At 38.8% G+C, this 26,630-nt stretch overlaps 1 protein-coding gene across 21 annotated transcripts in view; it reads right to left on the minus strand.

Annotated features, from left to right (window-relative positions):
* Window positions 1-26,630, minus strand: part of camk2g2 (calcium/calmodulin-dependent protein kinase (CaM kinase) II gamma 2) — an 81,288-nt gene that overhangs the window by 31,544 nt on the left and 23,114 nt on the right. For all 21 annotated transcript variants that reach the window (XM_067610569.1, XM_067610568.1, XM_067610566.1 and 18 more), the window contains exons 3-6: window positions 14,348-14,407; window positions 9,039-9,093; window positions 7,907-7,972; window positions 4,681-4,753 (exon numbers count right to left, since the gene is read on the minus strand). In XM_067610569.1, the coding sequence (XP_067466670.1) occupies window positions 4,681-4,753; window positions 7,907-7,972; window positions 9,039-9,093; window positions 14,348-14,407 (254 nt within the window). The remainder of the gene's footprint in view (window positions 1-4,680; window positions 4,754-7,906; window positions 7,973-9,038; window positions 9,094-14,347; window positions 14,408-26,630) is intronic.

Here is a 26,630-nt window from a genome sequence, read left to right on the forward strand (position 1 = left end):
GAATTGTTATGAGCGACAAGAAAACAACATTTAATTAAGGGCAAAAGTGATGAGCATGTACCCTCAGTCAGGAAATGTCCTATATGTCTGCATGACTGGATGAGCTGCAGGAGCATGATGACATCTACAGTAGTAATGAGGCATGATTTGGTCAAGCAGGCGACAAAGGCATCCCCCAAAGGAAAGACCATTGCAGGATTTAACAGCATTTTGACACTGTCCTCCTGTTCATACAGTCATGCAAAAAAAAAGTCAGCGCTTGGCAGAGATAAAGATGTATTATTCTAGCTGTCTTTCTTGCTTTCCTTATTTGTGTCTCTTTCCTTTGTAGTTCCTCTCACATAATGAAGAGAAGAGAGGAAGAAACATGTCAGGTCAAGTGTAATCTGATGTGAGGTCAGTTGCTGATTATAACTGCACAGCTGTTTTAGCTTTACTTGTTTTAGGTCTTTAATTTTTTCATAATATAAAGTTGACCTGTTGTTTTTTTTTTTCTTTGCCTGGTGGTTCAGTGGTTAGCATTGTTGCTTCATAACAAAAAGATCTGAAGTCCAACAGCCAGCTTTAGCCTTTCTCGGTCAAATGGCATGTTTTCATTCATGTCACCCCTAAACCCAAAGACCATAACCCTCTTTAAACTTCAAAAAAAACGTCTCATGTATGATCAGTTTAATAATAAAGGACTCCATATGCTGTATGAGGAACGGGACGAGACTCTGTGGGCTAGACACAGTGTTTTCTACAATGTGATTGTTGGCAGCTCTGTCTTTTTATCAGCTCTGTTTTTATAATTTTGGATTTCTCCCTGTCGTCACTTTTAGCATGAATTCACCCAAGTAAATTTACAGAACTGCTGAATAAACCCTTACATACTGTTTTGACCCATTTTTACATTTGAGAGCAGTAAAAACACCTTTAACACCATTCCTGTAGCCTGAAACTTTAAGAGAATATGCAAAAATGGAAATATTTCCAATCCATTGAAATCGTGATGTTCTCCTGTTTCAGGTAACACAGGACCATAATATAGTGTGAATGTTTTTTTCTCCATAAACAAATAGTGTAAAACCTAAAGGCTACAATGTCTCTGCTCTCTGAAGGCTTCATTAAGGTTTAATCACCCATTTATTAATGACTGATGAGGTATCATGAAAGATAGATTTGTGGTTCAGAAGTGTGGTAGAGAGGCTAATTATGAAGGGTCAGACTATGAACATTATGTGAGGGTTAAGGAAAGTGCCTTGAGTGTACATTACTGCACGTTAATGTTGGTGTAAACGCACAAAGAACACGTTGACGAGACCACATCTCCTGTAACCAGAGATAATATCTCTTAACACATAAGCTGAGTGTGTGCAGAGTCTTCTTTCAGTTTGTCTCTCTCTTAGATGCGGTTGCCAGATTAACAGCACGACGGTTAAAGTTAGTGATGTTACGCTCGGAGCAGACTACTCAACACAGTATTGACCTTTTAAAGCAAAAGTATCACAGCAAGATTTTACGATTTCTTGCTTCACCACAAAAAAAAAAAAAAAAAACAACACCCCAAACAAGGCCTTGCTAGGTCACACTCGTATCAGAGAGTTGTCACAATGGCAAGTGATAGAAATCACATGAACTGCAGTTTTAATATGTTATTGTTCAGGTTACAATTTATGGGACTGTTGCGACTCAAGACAGCTGATGTAGCCAGTTATCATCTCTGTAAATACTTACTTTACTACTTTACATTACTTTTCGAATGAAAATAAACTTTTTGTGCACCTTGTCAAAACCTGATTTTGAATGTATACATTTTACATATCATGCAAAAACTAAATAGATTTTCTTTAACAATGTGGTGGCCCTATGTTCTAGTGTGTGTGTGTGTGTGTGTGTGTGTGTGTGTGTGTGTGTGTGTGCGTGTGTGTGTGTGTGTGTATTGAGGGCAAAAGTCTTTGCAGTAGTTAGCTGTCCTCACGGCCTCCTTGGACAGACAGACGGATATCTGACACTTGTACCAACTGTCTTTGTGCTGCAAAATTGTTCCTTTTCATCTGTCAGTCTCTTTCTCTCTCTCTCTCTCTCTCTCTCCCTTTAGTTATCTATCCTTCCATCCCTCCCTCCTTCCACCATTTTGCTCCTCTATCAGGCAGAGCTGAAACAATGGCAAAGAGAGAGAGAGAAAAGGGGGAACCGCACGGGGACAGAGAGCTGGAGTGAAGGCAACAGACGAACACAGACAGATAGAGATAGATAGATGGGAGGTGGCATAATGAGTCCCTACGCTGGCGCTGCAGCAGCCGGGTGACCTCACCCCACAGTTACCATGGCAACCCAGTCTGCCACCAGCCAACAGCTCTCAACTCTTTCTCTCCAATTCTTCTTTTCCCCTTCAGCGAGTGGCCCTCCCAAGATGACAGGGAGGCAAAAATATGATGTGTATGTGTGTGTGTGTGTGTGTGTGTGTGTGTGTGTGTGTGTGTGAGGTCACACCTCTCCACGACACACTTTTGTTGGGAATATTAGTATTTTTATGTGTCCAATACAGATGTTGCCTCTGGCAGCTTCATCCCCTGGAGTTACTTGGAAAAAATAAAATAAAAGCAGATGTTGTTGCCTTCTTTTTAGTTGTCTGGTGAGGAAACTGACTACCAAGAATCTTTCTGAAAGAAACTAACATCTTAAAGCAGAATTACTTGATTGTTTGGTTGTTTGGTTAGGAGGTAGAGCGAGTCGTCCACTAACCGCACGGCTCTTCCTGTCCAAATGTTGAAGTGTCCTTGAGCAAGACACTGAAACCAAAGTTGCTCCAAACCCCAAGTTCCTCCATCATCGGTGTGTGAGTGTGTGTGAATGAGAGGCAAAGATTGTAAAGCGCTTTGTCCATTAAGGTAGGAAGGCGTGATATAAGTGCAGTCCATTTACCACAATGTTTTTGGCCACTAAACACAACGCTGACATCATATCACCCGTAAAGTTGTGGTGGTGTGTCTAGACATCTGACAAATTCAGGTCCAATATCTTCTCGCCTTTTAGGTCTGCGTTTGTCTTCACCAACTCCTCAGGGAAATAAATATCCGGCTCTTCAGCTGCTAAATGCTTCACTACAGTACGTTCACCAGTTAGTTGTCTGTCTGCTGTTTGGTGCTGGGCAGGTAATGTACAGTGTGTTTATCACAGCTTTTTCACAGATAAACTACTGCTTCTGGAGTTGAGGTTGATGAGAGTAGTGAGAGTGAACCAAAAAGGTGAAGTTGCAGGACGCTGAAAGACGCTGATAATTCTCTGCAGGTTCATTACTACAAACAGCTTTCACATTACACAAAGTGATCCGTTCTTAATATAAAAACATTGATTAGTGCAGCTTTAGTAGCTTCAAGGTTGGAAAAATCATCTTATTCCACACTGTCTGACATAGAGCTGCAACACTTAGTTGATTTATCGATTAGTCAAATCGACAGAAAATTTATTCTCAACTATTTTGATAATCAATCGTTTTTAGTCATTTATTAAGAAAAAAAAGGTCCAAATCTCTGATTCCAGCTTCTCAAATGTGATGTTTTCTAGTTTGATGTCCTTGAAAACTCTGATCCTCACCAATTTAAAATATTTAAATAAATTTAAAATAAACTTCTGTGGGTTTAAACACTGATTGGCTGAGTTTGTAATGGCTGCCACACCAGCCGGTCAATGAGGATTAAAATGTTAACTGCGAATACATTGATTAGTGGTTCATTATAACATTTAAGAGAGACATGTTTGCAGTAATGATGCAGCACAGAGAGAACGCTGTACATTAACTACTACATGTAATTTATTTATATCCTCCGCCCTCATCATCTATCATCGTTATCTTCATTCTAATACTCTTCACTTTAAAAGTTCATTTGATACTAAGACACATACTGTATGCAAGCTAGAAATCAATGAAAAGCAACACAAGTCACTTTAAGCAACTCTCACACAAAGACAGACTGTTAATTTTCCAATTATGTTTGTCTACTTTCACTACATTAATGCTTTAATGTTGCTCTGTCACATTAAAGTAGATGATTTCGTCAACTATTAAAGTTCTGGACTCTGAACTCGGTAACTCAGCAATAAAATATAAAAAAAAAAATGGCACAATTATCCAGGCGTTCAAATTTCAGCTCACTTTGCTGTCTTCATTTACCACATTATTAACATTTAATGACACAGCTGATGAGGTCACAGTGGTGTTGGTTTTCTGCTAGGGGTGAACGATTCTGCTGCAAGGGAAATCGTCACTGGCCGTCATCTCACCCACCGACCCGCTATTAATAGCAGCTAGTCTGCTTTCGTCACTCCGCGGCAGTGCAGGAGGGAGGGAGGGGAGGGGGAAAAGAGGGAGGGGGAAAGAGAGTAGAAAGGAGAGGAAAATGGGGGGTTAGATGAAAAAGAGGAGGGGGGCTGCAAGCATAGACGGAGATGGGAATAGAGAAATAAGGGGTGAAGGGAAGCAGGTGAAGAGAGGGAGCGATGACGCTCAGCCTTTAAGTTGTTCTTAACGTCACTGCATGACGTCTGCGTGGAGTGCATGCATGTGTGTGCAGACCTGTTGTGAATCGCCACACATCCCTTTCATCTTCATTCACAACACAGACCAAAATAGATTTCTGCACAACTAGTATGTTTGATAGTACAGACGTTCAACCGCTGGCGCACGATATATCTCACCTTAAGGTCCCTGTGCACGATGTCATGCTGGTGGATGTGACTGACGCTCTCCAGGATCTGATTGATGCAGTGGCTGTAGGAGACAGAGAAGGATGAGAAACAGAGGACACATCTGTCAATCCACAACAGCTAGATGACAATGGAGTGAAGACTGACATGTGCTTGAAGAGAAACCATTTTAAAAATATGAAAAACAAAAAAATCTAACTCAACACAATGTCCTTGGAATCAATCTTTTTTTTTAATTCATATGACATGAAAGGTGAAGCAAATGAGAGACTTTCTGAAATCCAATCAAATCAATACAAGTCAACTTAATGCTTAATTGTGCCCAACAAGGTCAAACCTGAGAGGAATAATAAACTGGAAATGACGAGAGACATGCTGATACAAGCCGAGGTCAAAAGGGAAAGACAGAACAAAAAAAGCTCAAGATGCCAAATCAACAGTGTGACTGTGCAAGAAAGGAGAAAATAAAAGATCAATTGAAGTTTCCACCCTGCACACTGGTCAATAACAGCCAGCTCATCAATAGACCACAAAATGATAAACAATTTAAAGATTAGCTACCACATATTTAACCAAATGAGTGTGGAGATCCGGAGTCTTGACCTCAACCCTAACGAACACCTTTGGGATAAATTGGAGAGCTGACTGCGACATTAGTGCTTGACCTCACTAATGCTCTTGTGGCTGAATGGGAGCGAATCCCTGCAACTGGGGACCCATTTCACCAAAACTGCACCTTGAGATCGATTCCTCTCAGTCTTTTTTTCACGTTTCACTAATCAAAATAACGGCCATCCTTGCAACCCTTTAGAGAGCCCAGTAGGACTGACAAATTACAGGCATTTGGTGAAGCTGTTTTCTGTCGCTCTGCACCCAAACTGAAGAGTTTTCCGCCTCTGAATTTGAGGGCAGCTGTTAAACTTTATTGATTATAAACACTACTGCTCGATATTACAGGATTACAATTAAGATGATGACGATGAGATGATTTTTTTTAAACTCTTTATTATTTTGCTTCCTTCCTCTTTTTAAATTAATGTATATTATTTTAACTGTTTAAATTGTCTGCACTTTTCTTCCTTTTTAAAATTTGTTAAGCACTTTGAGCTGCATTTTGTGTATGAAAGGTGCTAAATAAGGTTGATCATTATCAATATTATTTATGAAATGTAACACTGCCAGAATTTGTAAAATGCATGTAAGCAGCGCTCTCAAATCGCTTTTGTGAAACGAGTCCCTGGTTTTAAAAACTTGTGAAGAGACTTCCCAGAGGAGAGGAGGTTGTTATAGCAACCTATTGATGCCGATGGTTTTGGAATGACATAGAACTGCAATGATTAGTCAATTAATCGATTAGTCAACCAATTGCCAACTATCTTGATGATCAATTAATTGTTTTGAGTCGTTTTTTTAAAGAAAAAATGTCCAAATTCTCTGATTCCAGCTTCTCAAATGTGAATATTTTCTTCTTTTCTTCTTCTTCAGTCTTCTATGATAGTAAACTAAATATCTTTGGGTTGTGAACTGTTGTTTGGGACAAAAGACGAGATTTAAGAACGTCAACTTGGGCTTTGGGAAACAGCAATAATCATTTTTCACCATTTTTGAACATTTTATAGATAATGATTGCTAGTCGCAGCCCTGGAACGCTGTTTAAACATGTCCACATACTTTTGGCCATGTAGTGTGTGTCATTGTATTTGTGGTAATAGTTATTTGTGGATCCAACATGGCTGACACAGACAGCAGGATAGATGGTGTATGTGGGAGAAAAGTTGGGTGCATTTTAGTGGATGAATGTGTGGAAGCGAGAGGAGGAAGCAGTGTGTGTGTGTGTGTGTGTGTGTGTGATGCTTGGAGGGGAGGAAGGGGGGGAGGGGGCTGGTGGTATCTTATATAAACTTGTCCCTAGCATCTGTACTTTTGCTGGTCTGATGCGCAGTTAACATTACTATTATTTCTTTTAAATTAAATTGAGCTTGACATTAGTAGAGGTAACGTCAGGGTCAGCAGCAGGAGGGTGTGCAGACACAGATTTTGGGAGAGTAGCGTCTTCTCTCTAACACAGAATCAAAAGAATAGCTCCCGACATTGTGTCTAAATTAGGCTAAATCTGGACTCCACATTTTATTCTGCATATCCTCTCTTCACCTCCTCAAACTACAGACACACGCACTAATTTCAGTATTTCACCACCCCTGTTTTTATCTTCCTACTCCGCGTTTTTACAGCTAATATGGTTCCCATCAGATTACCTTTCTACTGCCCTTATTCGCTTTTTTTAATATTTTACATCTTATCACAGTCTCTCTCTTACCCCCTGTCTCCAACACTTTTCACCTAGTATCTCTCCTGCCTTTCCTTCATTTTTGTCTGGCTCAAACTGGAGTCTTGGTCGTGCAGAACACTATCAGAAAATAACTAATCCCAAATGTATGTGTTCATGCACAGCTGGGTTCATTTTTCACTTGTGATTATCACCAAGATAACATATATTGCAGGAAATGTGACAAATAACTGTCCCATATAATCTGGTGTAATCACCACTATGAAACTGTAGCTTTGCAGATTAAATTTATAGCTGTTATTTATAAATATTAAATGTTTCCATTCTTCGTCATGGTTAACCACAAGTTGTGTTTTCGGTAGATTTTACTGTAAAATGACTTTCTGAAAAACAACTCAAGGAGGAATAACTGTCACAATTTCCCAAAGCCCTAAAGGGTGACGTCTTCCAGTGTGTTGTTTTGTTCAACCAACAGTTCAAAACACAAAGATAGTCAGTTTGCAACGATATAAAACACAAAAAGCAAAAAGTGCGAACAACTGAAATGCTAGAACTAATGACTTTTTTACGTTTTTGCAAGAAAAAATTACCTAACGATTAATCAATTATCAATACTTGCAGATCAATTTTATGTCCATCTAATACTTGTTCAATGGATCAACTGTTTCAGCTGTAATGTAACACATGACAAGATGGCAAAAATCTACTAGAGCATCGCTTCAGGTTTAGCCTGAATGATCCAGACAGGTGATGTGCAGCAATGGAAACGCTGACGATGACGGACCCAAAATAAAGTTTCAAGAATAAGGACGGCTTTATGTATTCATGAAATGAAATTTACAGAACCCTGAGTCACATGCTCAAAGAAAAAGTATATACTGTGTGGTGAGAACAACTTGTGTTCACATGTCGCATGATGTCATACTGTACCTGGCGTCTGCCTCGCTGTAATACTCTCTAGCAACAATGTCCTCAAACAGCTCTCCTCCAGTGACACTGCAGATAGAAACACAAAGAAGAGATTTTGTTATTTAACTTTTCTGCTTTTTATGCAAATGAGGAAAATAAGTGCTTCAGACAGTATCACAACAACACCTTTCAATGGCATTTCTAGACACAAACTTGGCTATTTTGATCTGCTGTTGTGTCTTAATTTATAATAGATGATAAAGGCTTGAAGTTAGTGGTGACATGTCCTCGTAGATCCAACATAAAGCCTTTACAAGACTGCTTTTCATGTCTTGTTAGTTTATCTGTAGCTCTGTAAGACAAGGCTGTGGACTAGAGCCTTTATGCAGCAATATTTAATTAAGTAACTAATTATGTGCTGAATTCTTCTAAACACAATGTGATCCTGTTGAATGCAAGCAGGTAGAGTAAATCAAAGTGAAGCAAGGTGATAAACTGTAATTAATTATAAGAAACATCATTTAAAATGTAATTTAGCTGCAAAACATGAATCAGACAAGTGTTTTGCATGTTTGCTATGTAAAATATGACATTTAACATGTGCTATTTAATGCATATTTTTCTTAAAAAAGGCCTAACAAAGCCATGAAAATATACACCAAATACACACATGGCACAAATTGATATATTTTGTGAACTACAATGCAAAAGGCTGAAGAGAAGTCCAGATTCTGTCTCATATTTCATTAAAGTATGAAAAGTGCAACTCGCCCCACTCAGCTGTTCTCATTATTTTTTATAATTTGTGTAGCCAACACATTGATAACAGGAGTAAAATGTGCATAACGTGAAAAATTGGCCACCAAATAATTCCAGTCACACAAAACTCTCACTACTGAACATAGTTTGTGCATTTACTAGTTAAAAAAGGTTTCATTTAAGAGTAGACTGACTTTTTTCCGTCACGGCAGCTCAGTGGAAAAACTGATATACTGAAGTGAAAGGTGACAGTCATGGAAAATAAAAAAAGGGCAAACAATTTGCTCGCTGTTTAGGTGAAGCAATTCACCCTGGAGCAATACTCTAACCTTTACAACCTGTGAACTGTGCGTGTGTGTGCTTGTGTGTGTGTGTGTTAACGTGATGTACTTACAGGTCAAAGACAAGGTAATGGAAGCCTTCCTCTGAGATACTGTCATGGAGTCGTACTGTCGTGAAGGAGGAAAAGGACAGAGAAAAGAGATTTTAAGATGCAGGACAAGACGTATGTTCATGTGTTTAGATAAGTAAGAGACTTTAGCAGGAAAGCTAATGTGGATTGTTGTTCATAGTCAACAAAGTCCAAAAAATGCAGTTTAATTTCACACACCCACACAGGAAACCCACGCTGTTATTAAGGTACACACTAACACACAATCATACACAAGGTGAAGTGATACACAGTCATACAGGGATACAAGGTTTTAAGCTGCACAGTTTTTCCCCCGCCGATCTGAAATAATCTACTCTGAGCCTGACAGGAGGTCTCTAAAGCCTGGGTGCCACCTGGCCGGTTGGCAACAAGGAATCAGCTTTTTTGGATGGCGAAATTGACAGAATTGTTGCCATATTTTAATCATTTATACTTGATGTGATACTGGTAATTTCCTTTCTGGTAGTCTCTCTGTTTAAGAAACACAAAAACAAAAGGAGAAAACATCATTCAACACAGAGGGGCGAAAGTGTTTTTTAATTTTTCCTCACACAGGAAGGAGTGTTTGCCAAACAGGACGACGCTGGTCTAAATTAGTGTCCCTGTGTCAACTGGGCAACCATCAGTGTTGAGCCCTGCGCTGTGTTGACTATAAACGTCATCACATAATTTATGAGCGTATAAATAAAAAAAACACTCAAAGGAAAACGCACTGATTTACTGCACTGTGGGTTGTTATTTCTCTGTGACCGTTTATTACTCTTTCATCAATGGACCATAAGTCTGTGTCAAGGTGGTTGGAGGTGCTTGAGTTCTTGAATTAGGTCTGAAAATGTGGTATTTTAGCCTCTTTCTTCTTCCTTCAGACTACTTACATTGAGATAAAAGAAAACTTGACAAGCTCTCCCCTTGAGAATGGGATAAGGAAATAGCAACGGAGGGAGGAAGAGAAAAGCAGAGCAGGAGGATGAAGAGGCAGGAATCAGGTGGGACGAAGAAGAAAGAGGCTGATGAAACCATACCTATTATACTGTTATCATGCTCTGGCTCTGTGTGTGTGTGTGCGTGTGTGTGTGTGTGTCTCTCTCTATGTGTGTATAGCTAGCACTGGACTGCATACTATGATAAGACACTTGGCAGTTCTGCCACAATGGTACTTTGCCATTTCCTTCCTTTTCCAAAGAGACCACTGTCTATTGTCTGGGTTTTACACACACGCACACACACACACACACACACACACAATTTCAATAGTAAAAGAGATGATACAGTATGATGACAGTCAAGTGTTATATACTTCATTATAATTCAAAATATTTAGTAAATGCAGTTGCGATTAAATGAAAGTGGGATTTTGCATCTTACAAAAAGAAAAATAGACACAACCTGAAAGGAATCAGAAAGATCCTTTTGCTTTTTGATCATAATCATCTATATGGTTCACCAGCATTATGTATGTGCACCAGGGCTGCAACAAATGATTATTTTCATCAATTAATCTGGTGATTATTTTCTCAATTAATTGATTAGTCCTTAGGTCTATAAAATATCACCCAACCGACCAACATTCCACAACCCAAAGATATTCAGTTTGCTATCAAAGAAGACAAAATAAACCAGAAAATACTTTTCATTTTCTCTTAAAAAATGACTCAACGATTCATCGATTATCAAAATATTTGGTGACTAATCATTGCAGCTCTAACGTGCATGTCGTCTGAATTTGTTGACTGACTCTAACTGATCAGTTTTACTTCTGAACAGAGAACGCAACAACAAACACTCTAGTTCAACAAGGTGGCATGGTTTAACAAAGTGCAGTGTTTGGAGCTCTTTCACTCTCCTGCACTCAAACACTTGCAGACTTTGATGTTTAAACGTCAACGTGGGGGGAGCACGATGTGAATATCCTCTTTCTTTATATTGTTTAAATTTATGTTTTTATATCTGCACATATTTCACATTGTTCAGTATGATTTGAGTTGGAGGGCGTAAGCTACGTCCTTAAGTGCTAATAAGTACACCTATTCTTTAAACCAGTAACATAATATGTATGTTCCAGTTCATTATGATTCTCATGTTGCTTTCAAGTAAACATGGAGAAAAGAACAAAACAGAAACCCATGTTGACTCTATGAGACAGGATATCAACCGTGTTCTCCGATGTCAAACTTTGTTGACCCAACAATTAACCCAAAACTCCCCGAAGCTACTTCTACCTTTGCTACTTAGGGAAGACAGTAATTTCTCTCACGGGTGTTAAAGGTTGCTTGAAAACAGTTGTGTTGTTTGAACAGACGACCAAAGCTGTTTTTCCGGTGAGGACAGTCACACTCTTTCCAAGGTTGCTGAATGTGAGGATCATCAGGTTTGCAGTCAAACTCTAAAATATGCAGCAGAGTGCTGATACGGTATTTTCACTCTTCAACATAAAGGTCAAATGAAGACACAATTCTCAGGAAAAGTACTTCTGTCTGCTCTCTGCTGACTAAACTAATACAAATATTGAGAAGGATATCAGGTGACCGTTAATAATCCACTTTCACACAAACACACAGTGTTCAGAGTGTTGATCATATTAGTGCGAGCAGCTGACCGTGCAGGTGCTGGTGTGCAGAGTCACTTCACCTCTTTGGCTGCTGGCCAGTTGCACCATGCAAATGTCCCACACCATGACATGCCAGGTAACTGGCTGATTTGCCTATCATCAGAGGTTCAGAGATATTATTAAACTGAACAAGACTAGGATGAAAGCTAACTTTAAAAAAAAAGAAGTACTCATTGGATTTAAAATGAAACAGTGACTATGAGGTTTCAGCTTTAAAATTGAGGGTTGTCACATCCGTATTGGGTAAACAGTGCAGGTCTCGTAGACCTCTTTAAAGCACCTCAATATTAGAAAACTACAGAAGGACAATGAAAGTTTTTGAGGTGATGGCCAAGTTGGTCACCTGACCTCAATCCAACAGTGTTTCACTTGATAAAGACCAGACTAAAAGACTACAAAGGACTTGAATGCAAATATGTGACAATGTTAATTTTTCTATTTGTTAATGGTCCACTGTACATGGTAGTACTCTAGAGCTGAAACAATTAGTCGATAATTAATCGATAATAAACTCAACATCTTTGAGTTTTCGACTGTTGGTTCAGACAAAACAAGTCATCTGAATATATTAACTTGGGCTTTATTTTATACACTGAACAATCAAGTGATTATTGAAGAAACTAATTGCCAGATATTGAAAATAATAGTTTGCTGCAGCCTTACAGTGCTCCTGTGATGGAATAATACTACATTGCCCTCAGTTTTCTGTGTGAAATTTGATAAAACACAAGTTAACAACAAATAACCACAACATAAACTAAAACAATGGAAGTCTTACAACCAGATTTTAAGACCAGAACCACAAGATGGAGGATGAAGAATCTGTCACTGTTGATACTTCAGTGGTGCAAATTTCTAACAAATCTGCTATAAATCAAATTCTGTAGACCCAGATGAACTGGAGTAAACCTGCCTTTTTTCCACATGGTGTTCGTCTGATGTGGAAACTTGACAGTTCAACTTCATAGTATTGGTTTAATTTCTTTAGTGCAGAGCCAAAATTATAAAAATGAGAATAAAGTCTTAATTAAAAGTCAACTCAACACTGAACAACTGTCCAGCTGGACGCCAATACGATGTTTGGATATGAGATACAGTGAATAAAAGATAAAGAACCCCCCAAACTCTCATTTTAAAAAATTATTCTATTTTAATTGACTGATGAAATCTTATGACTGGTCCAAAATGAGCTCGGCCTCTTTTAGATGATGTGACGTTATCAATCAGACACATTCAGTGTAACATTTATTTTCTCCTCCTCGTCTCTTTTCTCTGTCAGCGGTCAAACGTACTGTGGAAATCGTCACCTGTTGCTATGCAACCAGGAGGAAGGCATGAAAAAACACTATTGTGCCAATAAAGGTCAGAGAGAGACAGAAACATGTAGACAGAGAACCGAGTTTTCTCTTATTTCTAGACTGACTGAGTTGTTTTTTTTGGCATCAGAAGGTCATTAACAAAAAATTTACCTCTTCACCTACTTTATCCCTGAATGTAATATTAATTATAAATAGAATAAAGATTAGCAGATTCTCTGAGACATTTTCAGTGATATACAATATCTAGTGTTATATACATGCAAATGTTGCATCTGGTCTTAATGTGTTCATTCCTAATTTCAAAGTTTTGTCTTTTCTTCTACATGACATTTTGCTGAGGACTGAAAGTTCAAACGCGGAGTTCGTCTGAACTGTAATTAACTGCAAAAAAAAGAAATCCTCCTGGATTTGACCATTATAGGAGGCATATTTCTATTTTTAATCAACTCAAGCACACAGTGGTGACAATATCTTTGTATTAATTAAGAGGCAGATGGACTCTGGACAATTGAACCCATGTGGACGAATAGATCAGTCAAGATGTTTGTCTAGAGACTTTACAGATGTCTCAGAAAAAGACAACTGCTTAATATTATTTTATAATATAAGTGAATTTTATACTGAACAATGCAATTTCAGCCTGAAACTCAAAAGTCTGCTTGCAGGTATTGGGGAGTACTACTGTATATGTGAAAAAAGTCATTTAAAGCCTTCTGTGAGTTGAGAGAAAGCTGTGCACAGTCTGATAAATTGCCTCAAGTTGCGTAACATGAACAGCTTCAGTTGGGTTGACGGCTATAAGTTTGAAATTTAAAGTGAGGTTAGCAGACCACTCCTCATCTGTGCTTGAGGCTAGTGGCTCCTGGCTACATTAGCCAATACTAGCACAACACACGCAAATTTCCAACATAGCTGTCAGTGATAGCGTTGCATTGTGGGTAATGTAGGCACCAGATTACATAGGACGATGGTCCTGGTTCTGCTGCATCGATTTTGATCCTTTTATTTACTGTTCATTGTGAGTCTGATAATATTATAGGATGTAGAAAAGTATTAAAGGAAAAAATGTATTGTTTTTGCAATTACTGTTGTTATTTGTTATTTTTTCCACAGCGATGGAGTCTGTGAGACCCCAAACAATGAGGAAGTAAAACCAATTTCAATGAATGTGACTACACAACGGCACTGACTTTGCAGCTCTCTGATCTACAAGTCTGAGCCAAACAAAAGAAATCTGTTGTAGTGACTGAAAATTTCTACTTTTAAACATCTTTTCCTGATGTTCAGAATTAACACAGCTGCTCCACTGATCCACTAGCCCGTAGGCTCTGGAAATGACTCACCTATGTTTGGGTGTTTGAGCAGACGACAGATTCTAGCCTCCCGCTCCAGTTTCTGGTGATCTGAGGAAAGAGAGGGGAAACAGGAAGGACACAGTGTCAGTACTCGGAAGAGAAGCTATCAAGATACGTTGTTTTTGTCCAATATAAGAGCTACAGTAGGTAAAAATACAAGAAACACTTCTTAGAAATCGACTGAGCAAGAAGAAGGGCAGCAAAACATTCACTGCATCTGACTGCAGTTCATGCTGTTCAACATCAATTTTGCAATATTGCATTTGGAAGATAACTTTTTCTACACAACTTTTTAAAAGAATGATGTTCAAGAATCCATAAATAATAGATACAATAATCAATAATGAATGATATGTTGAGTTTTTTTTAAAGCAAAGACTTTTGCAACCATTAAAACTTGATATCCTGTTTGGGAAGCTTTCTTAAAGAAACACCTGTACCAGGGGTTCAGAGGTGCAGGGGCCAAAAATGATCAACATGCCATGCTAGTGTGAAAATGTCGATCATAGCCTACAACAGCCTAAATAAACTTTAGGAGCACTTTGTTTGCCTTTACTCAAAAAGGAAATGCTTTGGACAAAGTTATATCGTCAATTAACCATCTCACATGAATTTTCAAAACGTTTACTGGCTGGTTGACTGCGTGTGCCAAATAGGTTTTGCCTATGGGCGTAAGCGTACTATTAAGAAACAGTCAGTTCACTTAGAAAATATTCCCCCTGTTTTATGTTTCCCTGTTTAGTTTTACCGAATGTCTTTGAGTGGACGGGAATACTTGATATGTCTTTTTACCATAAGTGTTGCAATTGTTTTGTGACTAAAAAACAATGTGGTAAAGTGGGTAAAGTGTGGGAGCCAATGTACTAGCAACTATGTGATTTCATTAAACATTTTCATTTAACTGTGCAGCTGTAACAGATAAACACCCTAAATTCAATTTCTTTCCCATCTCTTCAGCTCCTCTTACTCCACTCAGAACAATAGTTCTCTTCTAAAACTGACATCTTGCGACCAAACTCAAATCTCAAGATGAAAGCCTACTAGAGGGGAAAGCAAAACAGTTACAGCAGTGACAGGATGTCAAAAAGGTAGGAACACAGAGCGAGCCAGAGTAGCTAAGAGGCCAGAACAGTGGCTGCCAACTAGTATGAGCTTGCACAAGTGGACAGACAGACATTTGTATACTCTGTGTACACACACACGCACACACACACACACACACCCTCCAGCACAAGCTTTTTGCACTTAGTGAAATTAGTCTTGTGGGTCTGGCCTTAATATAATCATTGTCCAGTTAATGATTCTAATGGCGGGGGGGGGGGGGACGTTCATGCGTGTGCATGTGCCTCTGTGCAGCTGCATGTTTACGGCAGACAGCTCGGTTGTAGGACAGATACAGTAGATACATACAGTGGATGGCATCTCCTTTTGCAGGGAGTCAGAGGTCAAGTTCACACTGGACACCCCTGCCACCCGCCAGATGCCGACCTCATGGGACAGATGGGCTGCTTACATGGGTGCACACGCTTGTGTGGGTTTGTTTTTGGTTGGTTTGCGTGACAGAGAGGGAGATACACTGGACATCCCTAATCCCCTGTCCCGTCCGAGGCTTATGGGAGGCACTGTCATGGTCTGTAGATAACCGAAAATATTGATACCACACCTACTGTAGCACGTACCAGTATACATGGTCATAGTGCAATCATGTGTGCATAAACAGAAGATATGAGTGCGCACACACTGAAACACTAGCTACAGGCTACGTACAATAAGAAAAAGTGCTGCTGTCAATGCTGTGAGCAGCGCTGCCTCTGCCTGAGTGACATTTTTATGTGTTCAAAACATTGAAAAGAAGGTTGTAGCTTCAGTAATGTGGTGCATTTACTCTGCAACAATTCTTAAATTAATCAATTAGTCTATGGACAGTCAATTAATTGCCAACTATTTTGATAATCAATTAATTGTTTTGAGTCATTTTTGAAGAAATAAAGCTGGTTCCAGCTTCTTAAATGTGTATATTTTCTGGTCCCTTTAGTCCTCTATGATATTTTTGGGTTGTGGACTGTTGGTCAGGACAAAAGAAGACATTTTAGGTTGCATCTTGGGTTTTGGGAAACAGTGGTCAACATTTTCTGACATTTTAAAGACCAAAAGACTAATCAGATTAACTGATACTGAAAATAATCATTAGTTGCAGCTCTATATTTACCAGGGAACTGGAATACGTGGGTGGTGTACAATTACAAGAAGAATTTACATCAAATCCTTTAGATTTGATTGGACCACTACAAAGTGGACGTGACTTTGCGAGTACATCGAAATGCGGAGCAGTCATGCGGGATGCAGAGGACTGTTGGCCTCCACACACACACCTCCCTCACCTTTTATAAGATCACAAAAGAGGATGAGTGAGACATGGATAAATAAGACCTCAACCACATTCTTTTGGAAATGAAAACAACGTTTTTGCCCCGAGTTCAGGAGGAGTCATCAAACATGTTTTACAGGAAGAGAGAAGACAGGAACTTTGATGTAAAACATACTCAAAAAATGTGTATATTTATCATGTAACAAGAGATAACTGAACAATTAACACAAGTACACAAGATTACGACTAGTAAAATTAGGCCACTGACTTAATTTTAATGCAAATGGTTAATAGAGTGGTTCTCTAATCATTAACAGTTCAGGGTGGTGAAGCAGTTAATCACTTGGAGTTGAAAGTAAACTCCATTAGACAACTATACCAGATGTTATGGTCAAAACCAGAAATCCCTAACTTGCACACCACTGTAGAGGAGACTAACTGAGTTCTATGTTATCAGTGAACCCCACTAATAGGGTGGAGGTAACCCAGAGGCTTGAGCTTGTTGAAATCCCCCGACTGGCTGGAAAAACATTGGCAGGAAAAGGAATAGGAAATACTTCCTTCCTCCACAGCAAACACTGAGGGGCAGTGGAAAATCTATTCCATGACTACCATGAAAATATGTAAAATGTGGTCTTGTGTGCATACAAAGCGTTTAAAACATGAAAACTCAGTACTGGTCAAACCCTCAAAATGCCATTTCTGAATTATTGTGCTGCATTTAGGACTGTTTTTAGTAGCTATGAAAGGCACTAACAATAAGTATGAGGCAGGAGGATGTCAATTAGTGCTGAAATAATTACTCATCGGATCTATATGTCGATCAACATAGAATTAATCAAAAAATCATTTCAGCAATTGATTAATCATTAAAGTAATGTTGCACATAAAAATGCCAAACGCTCAGTTACAGCTTCTCAAATGTGAGAATTTGCTACTTTTCTTAGTTTTATATGATTGAAAATGGAATATTTTTGGTTTTGGACAAAACAAACACTTTAAAGATGTCACCTTTGACTCTGGGAAATTCAGATGGCCATTTTTTTTGTTTACTTTTTTCTGACATTTTATAGACTATACAATTAAATCAATTAACTGAAAAACAATCAGGGGATGAATAACTTAGGGCTGCAAATAACGATTATCTGTATTTTTATTATTAATTAATCTGCCTATTAATTTCCTAATCAGTCAGTTTATGAAATATTTTTTAAAAAGTGAAAAAAATGTTCATTGCAGTTTCTCAGAGCCTTAGGTGATGTCTTCAAATTGCTCCTTTTGTCTGACCAAGATTTAAAAACAAAAAAGATATTCAATTTAAAGTTATTCAAACCAGTAAAAGGCAGCAAGTCGTCACATTTGAGAAGCTGGAATCACTAAATGTTTTTAGCATTATTGACATTCTCATTCCTTGTACTCATACAATGTTTGGAATTTTTGCTTGTAAAATGACTAAAACATCTAATTATCAAAATCTTTACAGATTAATATTCTTTAATCGATTAATCAATTCATTGTTTCAGCTCTAGAATTGACAATGAAAATAATCATAAATCGCAGCTCTAAAGTCAGTTAAACATGTTCCCACAGTCCTGAGAAAAGTTTGGTCAGATGATCCTTTTTATACAAATTTTAATTTCACCTTGTGTGTTTGTCTTTCTAGATGCTTAGTATATCCCTCAACTATGATATTGTATACAGATTATTGGGTTTTAGAGCACTTCTTTCATAATTGCCAAGAGGCCAAAAGAATATAGAAAACAGGTTGTACTTGCATTGCTAGATAAGCACTGTAAATGCATGCTCAGTTTAATCTAATTGGAAGAAAAAACAGCTGATCCATGTTTACCACTGGCTGTGGATGATTTAAAGGTGGGACATGTGGGTGTAAAGTCACTCTAATATTAGAGGCGTGAAGGTTTGTGCACTGATTTCCTGTTAAATCTGTTGCTTTCACCACCAGCGAGCTCCCGCAGTAAACACAGGAGGGATTAGAGCCCTATCTATATAGCTGACCCACCGAGCTAAGCCAATCAGCTTCAGCTTTCTATCCTGCATGTCTCTGTTCATGTAGGCCTCTCCAGTTCACTTCTATAGCCATATTTTTGGGTAGACTTCACACACACACACACACACGCACACAAGCTTTAATATGACCAGTGTGTTCAGAGGATGAGAAATCAAAGCATTCTGCAGACATTCCACAACCTTCTTCTCACAGCTATAAATGGACTATTTTGGCTGCCTGTATTCTTAGAACTTGGATCTGCCTGGAAAAATAGGACTATTTTCAATGCTGGCCTGAGATGACGGCTTTATTATGCTTGTGATGGCAGGAAGTCTTGGCAGCTAGCTGCTTAGAAACGCTAGAAACTGACAGAGGGGTTGCAATAGAAAGATGAGAGGATAAGTACAGGCTTCAAAAGCACAAACTGTATACAAAAGAACCGAAACAAGAGACAACGACTGCGGCTTAACAGACGTTGATCAGTGTCAAATACGAAAGGTAGATGAACAGTTTAGAGGCTGTGATGGAGACAGAAACTGAATAATGACCCCCCTTGTCCTAAATCATAATAAACCAATTTTTAAATCCTACATTTTAATTGACTACACATGAGTTAGAAATAACTGTTAGGACTGTTGAGACCAGTTCAGATTTATAAACAGCCAATAAAACTCTTCTCACAGATGTGAGTCAGTGCTGTGGCATAAAATCCAACTGAAGATAAAATGGATGTTTTATTTGCTCTTTAAATCATGTCCTGTGTTCTCCTTTGAGAGAAAAAAAATAATCAGACACCAGCATTTATATTTAATATTTTTTGGTTTCATGATGGCGTCCTCTATCTGCATTAATATGTCAGAATACTGTTCATTCTCTTCTACATAGATGGAGAACTTCTTTTCATACAGCCAATCAAATTGCTTCATTTTAAACTATATTTGCATAAAACAGTAACGTGGTGTCCTTTCATAAGCAGAGCAGACGGTCACACTGAGCCTGATTGCATCCTGCTACACAACACAAGAGTCACAGACTCTGAACAACAACCCACATTGACTTTCCTGCTAAAGTCTCAACTAAACAAACATGGACACACCTCTTGTCCTGCAGCTTTACTTGTTGAACAAGCCACAGGGAAAAGTGTATCGTTAATGTCAGTTTGCCGGCTTGGTTGCTATTTAGCTGCTCATCTGCAGCACAATAAACAGCATGTAAACAAAGCTGCAAATGTCACTTCGGTCTAGTTAGATGCTGGTTCGGTCTTCATTCTTCAATACCACAGCTAACAACATGCTGTCCGCCCATGACGTGTAAGCTACAGCACAAGTTTATTTGGTTTGCCACTTGTTGCCCTGCCAGTGTTGCCGGAGGTCAGCCTGCCAGCTGCTGTCAATCAAACACAGACACCGACACGCTCCAGCACCCAGTGAGACATAAAGGAACATTTCAAATATTTACCCAATGACCTTTTCTTCCCTCTAACAATAAAAAAACAATATGACAGTAACTTTAAAAAGAACGATTACATTATTTTTGACTGCAAAAAAGGATGAATAAATGTGATTTCTGTTGGACTTTAAAGAAAATATTAGTTTTAATGTGGATTCTTGTGTTATTTGTGCAGATTTGACAGTTGTACTATTTGTGCAGTCTGTGTTTATTCACCCTAAACAGCCGGTGACATAAACTCACCTTTCTGCCAAAGCTAACTGCTTTTCATAATTTTTAACATGTTTGCCTATTAATGACATAATAAATGCAAATTTAAAATGTCTGTTACAATGAAGTTATTGTAGGTGAGGATTCAACTGAAGAAAATCTGAAAAACAGGTACAGTGGGAAGCTTTGAGTGTGTTCTCTAAACTCCAAAATTGGAGTTGACGCATTCGGACTACAGAGTAAAAACATTTTAACCCTTTAAACCAGTTAGGTCACGTTATTACTGTAGTGGTCTGCAAATGTGTAGAGGAAGAACTGGTGTGCAAGCTCCTTGGTAACTTTTCTTTCAACTTCCTTGTAGAGTTTCCACAGGACAGAGTTTTAAGAGTCAAACTGCCTGAACCAACTCCACCCAAACACACACACACACACAGACGCCCCTTTTACAGCTTTCCAGAGAGATGCTGTGATATCATAGCATCAGTTTCGGAGAGAAGAACACGAAGCACTTAGCCCAATTGGATTGAGTGATGGCCGACGGCGTGGCACATCATCATATTCCTTTATCCAGACAGCCCTCCCCTTATTACAATCTCATCTAGAAGCTCTGAACAAACTGGAGCAGTGGATGAATGGATGGGTGGATGGATGGATGGATTCTTTCAGCCCACATCCACTATTTGAAAAATGATCCATACCCCCTCCCTAATGTACATCAATTAACCTGTGCCTCCAGGGAAAGAGACAGACAATACTTTCCAATAAATGCCAACAAACTTAACGCAGAGTAAACACAAGACTAAAAAGCCGACGCTGTTTTTTGAGGGGTTTTTTGTGCTTGTGTTTTTTATTTTTTCTCTACACTGTCTGCACATTTTTGTTGAATAAATTGAATGTAAAGCAACATAGCTTCTTGTTCTTCTACTTCCAAATGCACCAAACTGGAATTTTTTTCCCCCATACAAGACTGACCATAACACACCAAGTACTCTGAAGCAAATGTAAAAGATTTCATGACATGGCAATGGTTTCTTACTGGATTTTATTAGTGGAAATAATAAGTAGCTAATAATTCTACAGTATGCACTGGCATCACTGGTTTGGCAGACTTTGTAATAACGTGTCAGTCTGCAGCTCTGCCGAAGTCGCCTCCCATACAGAGTCTACAAAGATCACAGGTGACATGTACTGCTCTTCATCTGCTTATTGAGGTCAACCTGGCAACCTGCTCCCCAAACACAGCAGGATATTAGCAAGATGACTCGCTGATTAGATGCAAGCGGCACAAACAGAAGAGCTTCTCCATTTTAAACAAGTTTATCATGAAGGCGCTCGTTCAAAAGTCGCCACCGTACACTACTTTCACAATACGGCAGGTTCTGAGATACATGATTTATTGCAAACAAGTCAATACATGACAAAATCTCTGACGATATTTGTGTGGTTTAAGATGATCGACTACTCTCTTCTCTCATCTGGATTTCAGCAGCTGGACAGTAAGAGGATGCTGTTAGATAGATGTTAGTGATGAAACGGAAATCACTCAGCAGACTCACTGTTAATATCAAGTCTGCATCAATCTTCACTGAGTTGTGTTATTGTTGTGAGGTATGATAGTGCAGACTGCATTATCACGCAACAATAATGTAACACTGGGAAACACATACGCAGACATGACTTCACTTTATTGATTGAACATCATAAGTAAGTTTCAGAAGTCTGCTAATTGATTTTCCTGCTGTGCAGACATAAATGGAAACCCTGCCTGGAACTGTAGAGTATTGTAGAGAAGTATAAAAAGTACAAAAGTATAACCTGCATTGAAAAATGATGAGCAAAACAGGTAAGGATACATTTCTGAAAGACATATAGATACTCACATGCTATTACCATGCACAAACAAGCCAGAGATATAATGTGATATATCTGATGAAGAGATATGAAGACATGTCAGATGTTTTCATGTGGTTGTCTTTTATGGGAGGCCATTTTTTTGTCCCGAATGTATTTAGACTTAAAGTGGTGTACAGTATTGTATTAGAGTGCATCTATGTGCGTATTTTAGTGGTTGAAGAGTGAGTGTGTTTGTGCGTGTTGGTGCACACATCTTTATTCGTGCAAAGCCATTAGATAACCCAGTGATTCCATTTGAAGCCTTTAGCAACGTTCCAGTCAAGTCAATGAAAACAGCCCTGTGAGCACGACTAAAAGCATGGCTCTCAGCCTCGTTTCACTCACTGCATACACACACAAAACAAAATAACCCAAATACACATAGAACACTTCTGGATTCTCTAATTTCATGAGTCATTTTCTGAAACAGACACTTTGGGTGAAACTGGGTGGTCTCTCTGAGCAAAGCTCCAACACCTTTTCTACCCAAATGAAAGGAAACTCACACTGATTTGATGGTGATGCACTGAAACTGATGTTGAATGTGCTACCAATTAATTAGGTAATTTATGAAGCACTCTCAAAATAGCTTTTTTCCTCATTTAAAAAAAAAAGTAATTTAAATACCATTGGTGGTTTTTAACTGCTGGACAGACATAATAAAGGAACCTTAAGTCATTACTTTCAGCTCAAGTATCTTGAGATTTCCAATTTTTCTAATTCCAGCTTCTTAAATGTGAATATTTTCTCATTTCTTTCATCCTCTATGATAGTAAACTGAATATCTTTGGGTTGAGGACTGTTGGCCGGGTCAAAATAAGACATTTGAGGATGTCATCTTGGGCTTTGGGAAACCATGATCAACAATTTTCACTATTTTCTGACATTTTGTAGACCAAACAATCGATTAATCAAGGAAAAAAAAAATCGGCAGATTAATCAATAATGAAAGTAATGTTTAGTTGCAACCTTAAAAACAAGTTTTCATGTTTTCATGAACCTATTATTTGTTTGCTTTGGTCCAAATCAGTGGATGAGTTGGTAACCTTGTTGTGTTTTCTCGCTTTTCACACAGAAAAAATCGCCTGATTGAATTGGATGGAGGTCGGATCACCAAGACCACTTCCTCAGAGGGTCTCGGTACAGTTGTTTTGTTCCGCATCCAAGTACGACTGCTGTGTTCAGATCTGCCCAAACAGACTAAACAAGGCAGGTTTGAAAAGAGCTAAATACTACAGCACGGTAAAATTTTCTTGGTAGCACTAAACACAAAGTACAACTGAGGCTGGTGGGACTGTCATTAGTTATGCTAGTATTTGGTCATAGTGGTCAAAGTATTGGACAAATTAAAAATTTGATCAGATGATGACACTAAATGAAAACCTAGTGCAATTCATCCTGAAGAGGATGTGAACGTCTGTACAAAATTTCTTGGAAAACCATCCAAAAGTTTGTCAAGACATTTTACTACACAAAACTTTTTAAAATGCTAAAGTCATGGAAAAGTCAGAAGATCACCAAAGTCATCAGGATTCATCGTTTGTGAACCATGAATGTCTGTACAAAAGCTAAGCAAATTGCTGTTGAGATATTTCAGTCTGGACCAAAGTGGTGAACCGACTGACCGACATTGCCATCCATAAAGCAACGCTGCTACTGTGGCCAACAAAAGCTCTTCTCTGGATCAGCTGGCAAACAGACCGAGATAAAGTTTATGTCCTCAATCCAAGAAATGGAAGAAAACAGGATGAATTTTTCATAAGTACAGTTGTGTGTGTGAGCGGTTTGTAGACAAAGCTGCTAGAGAGAATATCAGCGATGAAGAGCTTGCAAAACACTGCAGGTAATGTCTTCTTATCTCAGCGTTAGACACGATAAAATAAGGACAAACTGATATGAGAGAAATGAATGACAGCCTGACAGGCAGACAGAAAGAAAAACAGACAGAGACTTCGGGTCAGTGTGGCCCAGAGCAGACAAGACTATAAATAGATCCAATCCTCCTCCGGCTTACAGCCCTGAATCACACTGACCTGGCCCGCCCTGCATCACCAAGCAGAGAGAGCGAGACACAATGAGACAGAAAGTCAGAGACAGAGAAAGACTGACAGATGGAGGCGAACACAGAAATGAGAAAGACTGATTTTGTGAATCTCTCTTTCCCTTCCTGTCACCGCTTCCTCCATCAGCAAGTAACTCCAGTCACTGTGAGAGGTCAGTCCGGTGTCAGTGGGCCAACGCTGAGGCTCGTGTCGCCTACTCAAAGCCAACAGCGTAATGATATCAACACAACGAGGAGGATAGTGATGGAGAAGAGGATAAGGAAAGAGATAACGATACAAGTTGATAATGTCACAATTATAATGACAATGGTGATGATAATGCCTTCAGGCTGATATGAAAATACGATGAAACAACAGTGGTAAAGCTGGTACTTGTTGTGTTTTCTACTATTTGCAGCCAGTCAGGACTAACATCCTCAGAATCCAACATGCTTTTCCACCTCGGACCACCTGCTTCTTCCATCAGTCCTCTGTTTTAATGTATAAATTAAAGTTTTGGACAAATTAAAATGTTGACCTGATGATGGTGCTAGATGAAAAGTTAAAGGATCACCAAAGTTTGTACAATTCATCCTGAGGGGAACATGAATATCTGCGACAAATTTCAATCCATCAAACAGTTGTTGAGATATTTCAGTCTGGACCAAAGTGGCGGATTGAATGACAGACATTTCCAAATTACACCACAGTGCAAATATATTACTAATCTGGCTCTCCCTAATAAAACAAAGAGCCCTCATTCACAATTATAAATGTTACGATCACAAGTTTTGTATAACATATTGCAATGAATGTATATAACTTGACTACCTATAAACTGTTGAGTGCATCAGTCCAGGTGCACAAATAAACAGGTGGTAGGGGCCAAACACCACTTTACAAAAAAATAACAAACATAAAACCACAGTTTTAAGGTTAACACACCTACATATGAGCAAAATAGTAGGTTTTAGAAGTTAACCCATATTACAGGTTTCCAAGAGGACTCTGAACAGTCAGACGACAATTAGAGCACATTACATCTGCATTTCTGTTGACAACCAACAAATACTTTAAAATTAGCAGACAGTACCTCACAATATTGTACACATCATCTTTTAATGTTTACACTTGATATTTTGTGCTAACATTTCACAGGATATTTACTTTCAGAAAACAACCAAAGGCTCCATGGAAAATAGTGCTGTGACACGCCTTTCCCAATTATCCCTTGCACTCACAGGGATAGTCTGAATTACTGCATTATACAACCTAGCCACATATGTTTAGAAGAACCTACTTCTCCTCCTCTTCCTGATGGCATACAGTGGTGCAAAAATCAAACAGCTTTCTTTTACTTTTAATTAGTCTATCCTGACCTTTGCATTTATGAACAGTGCACAGCTTTGCACAGCTGTGGAAAAATCACTCTTTTATTCCCACTGCAAAACCTCTCATGCATACCTCATCTACAAAACATTGTCATTCAAGTCTAAATGGTTGTGACCCCCGTGCTGCTCGCTGTCTTAACACAAGTCATGTGTTTACATCTTGAAATGTGTTGCAGCTCAAGTTTAACTTATGATTATTTGAAGAGGACTAGTTCTTACATGCTTTTCTGCGTTCAAATTTAGGATGAAAATCAACAGCACAGTAGTCAGTGTGTTTGTGTGTGTAGGGGTCTGAGAGGTATCAAAGTAGCTGAACCAAAACATGAAGTGACACACTGTGTATACTCCTTCTCTCTCTCATTTTGTTTTTCTGTATTATGCTCTCTTGCACTTTCTCCGCTCGCCTGTCTGTACGCTAAAACTGTCTTCAGTCGGTGTGTGTGTGGCTTACTGGGTGTGTTGAGCCATTAAATGAAGCTTAATCAGACCTCAGCTGACCTGCTTGGAGACACCATTAACATCGAGTTGCTGCACAGCGTTGTGTGTCCCTACCAGGACCCCTAACAGAGTTTGGTAGATAAAGTTCACTTAACTAACAGGATAACAAATATGACTACAGCTTCACCTCCTTTAAACTTCTTCCTGTGGGGAGATGGCAGAAGATGTTATCATCTCTTCTTTATGATCCCAAAAGCTGGGTGAGTTTAACACCCCCTGAAGGAAGGCAGCGCTCTATTCATGCTTCAACATCTTGCAGTAACACTCTCCAGTAGGAGGAAGGTATTGATGTGGAAACATTAAATATTTGCTGGCTACAGAGGGTGTTTCTTATAATCAATTGAGTACATTTAAATATGAAATTACTCTGGGCAATGGTAGCGACAGGCAGTTGTCATTATTTTTATAGACC

The sequence above is a fragment of the Thunnus thynnus genome, chromosome 14 (genome assembly GCF_963924715.1).
Source record: "Thunnus thynnus chromosome 14, fThuThy2.1, whole genome shotgun sequence".
Lineage (NCBI taxonomy): Eukaryota > Metazoa > Chordata > Actinopteri > Scombriformes > Scombridae > Thunnus > Thunnus thynnus.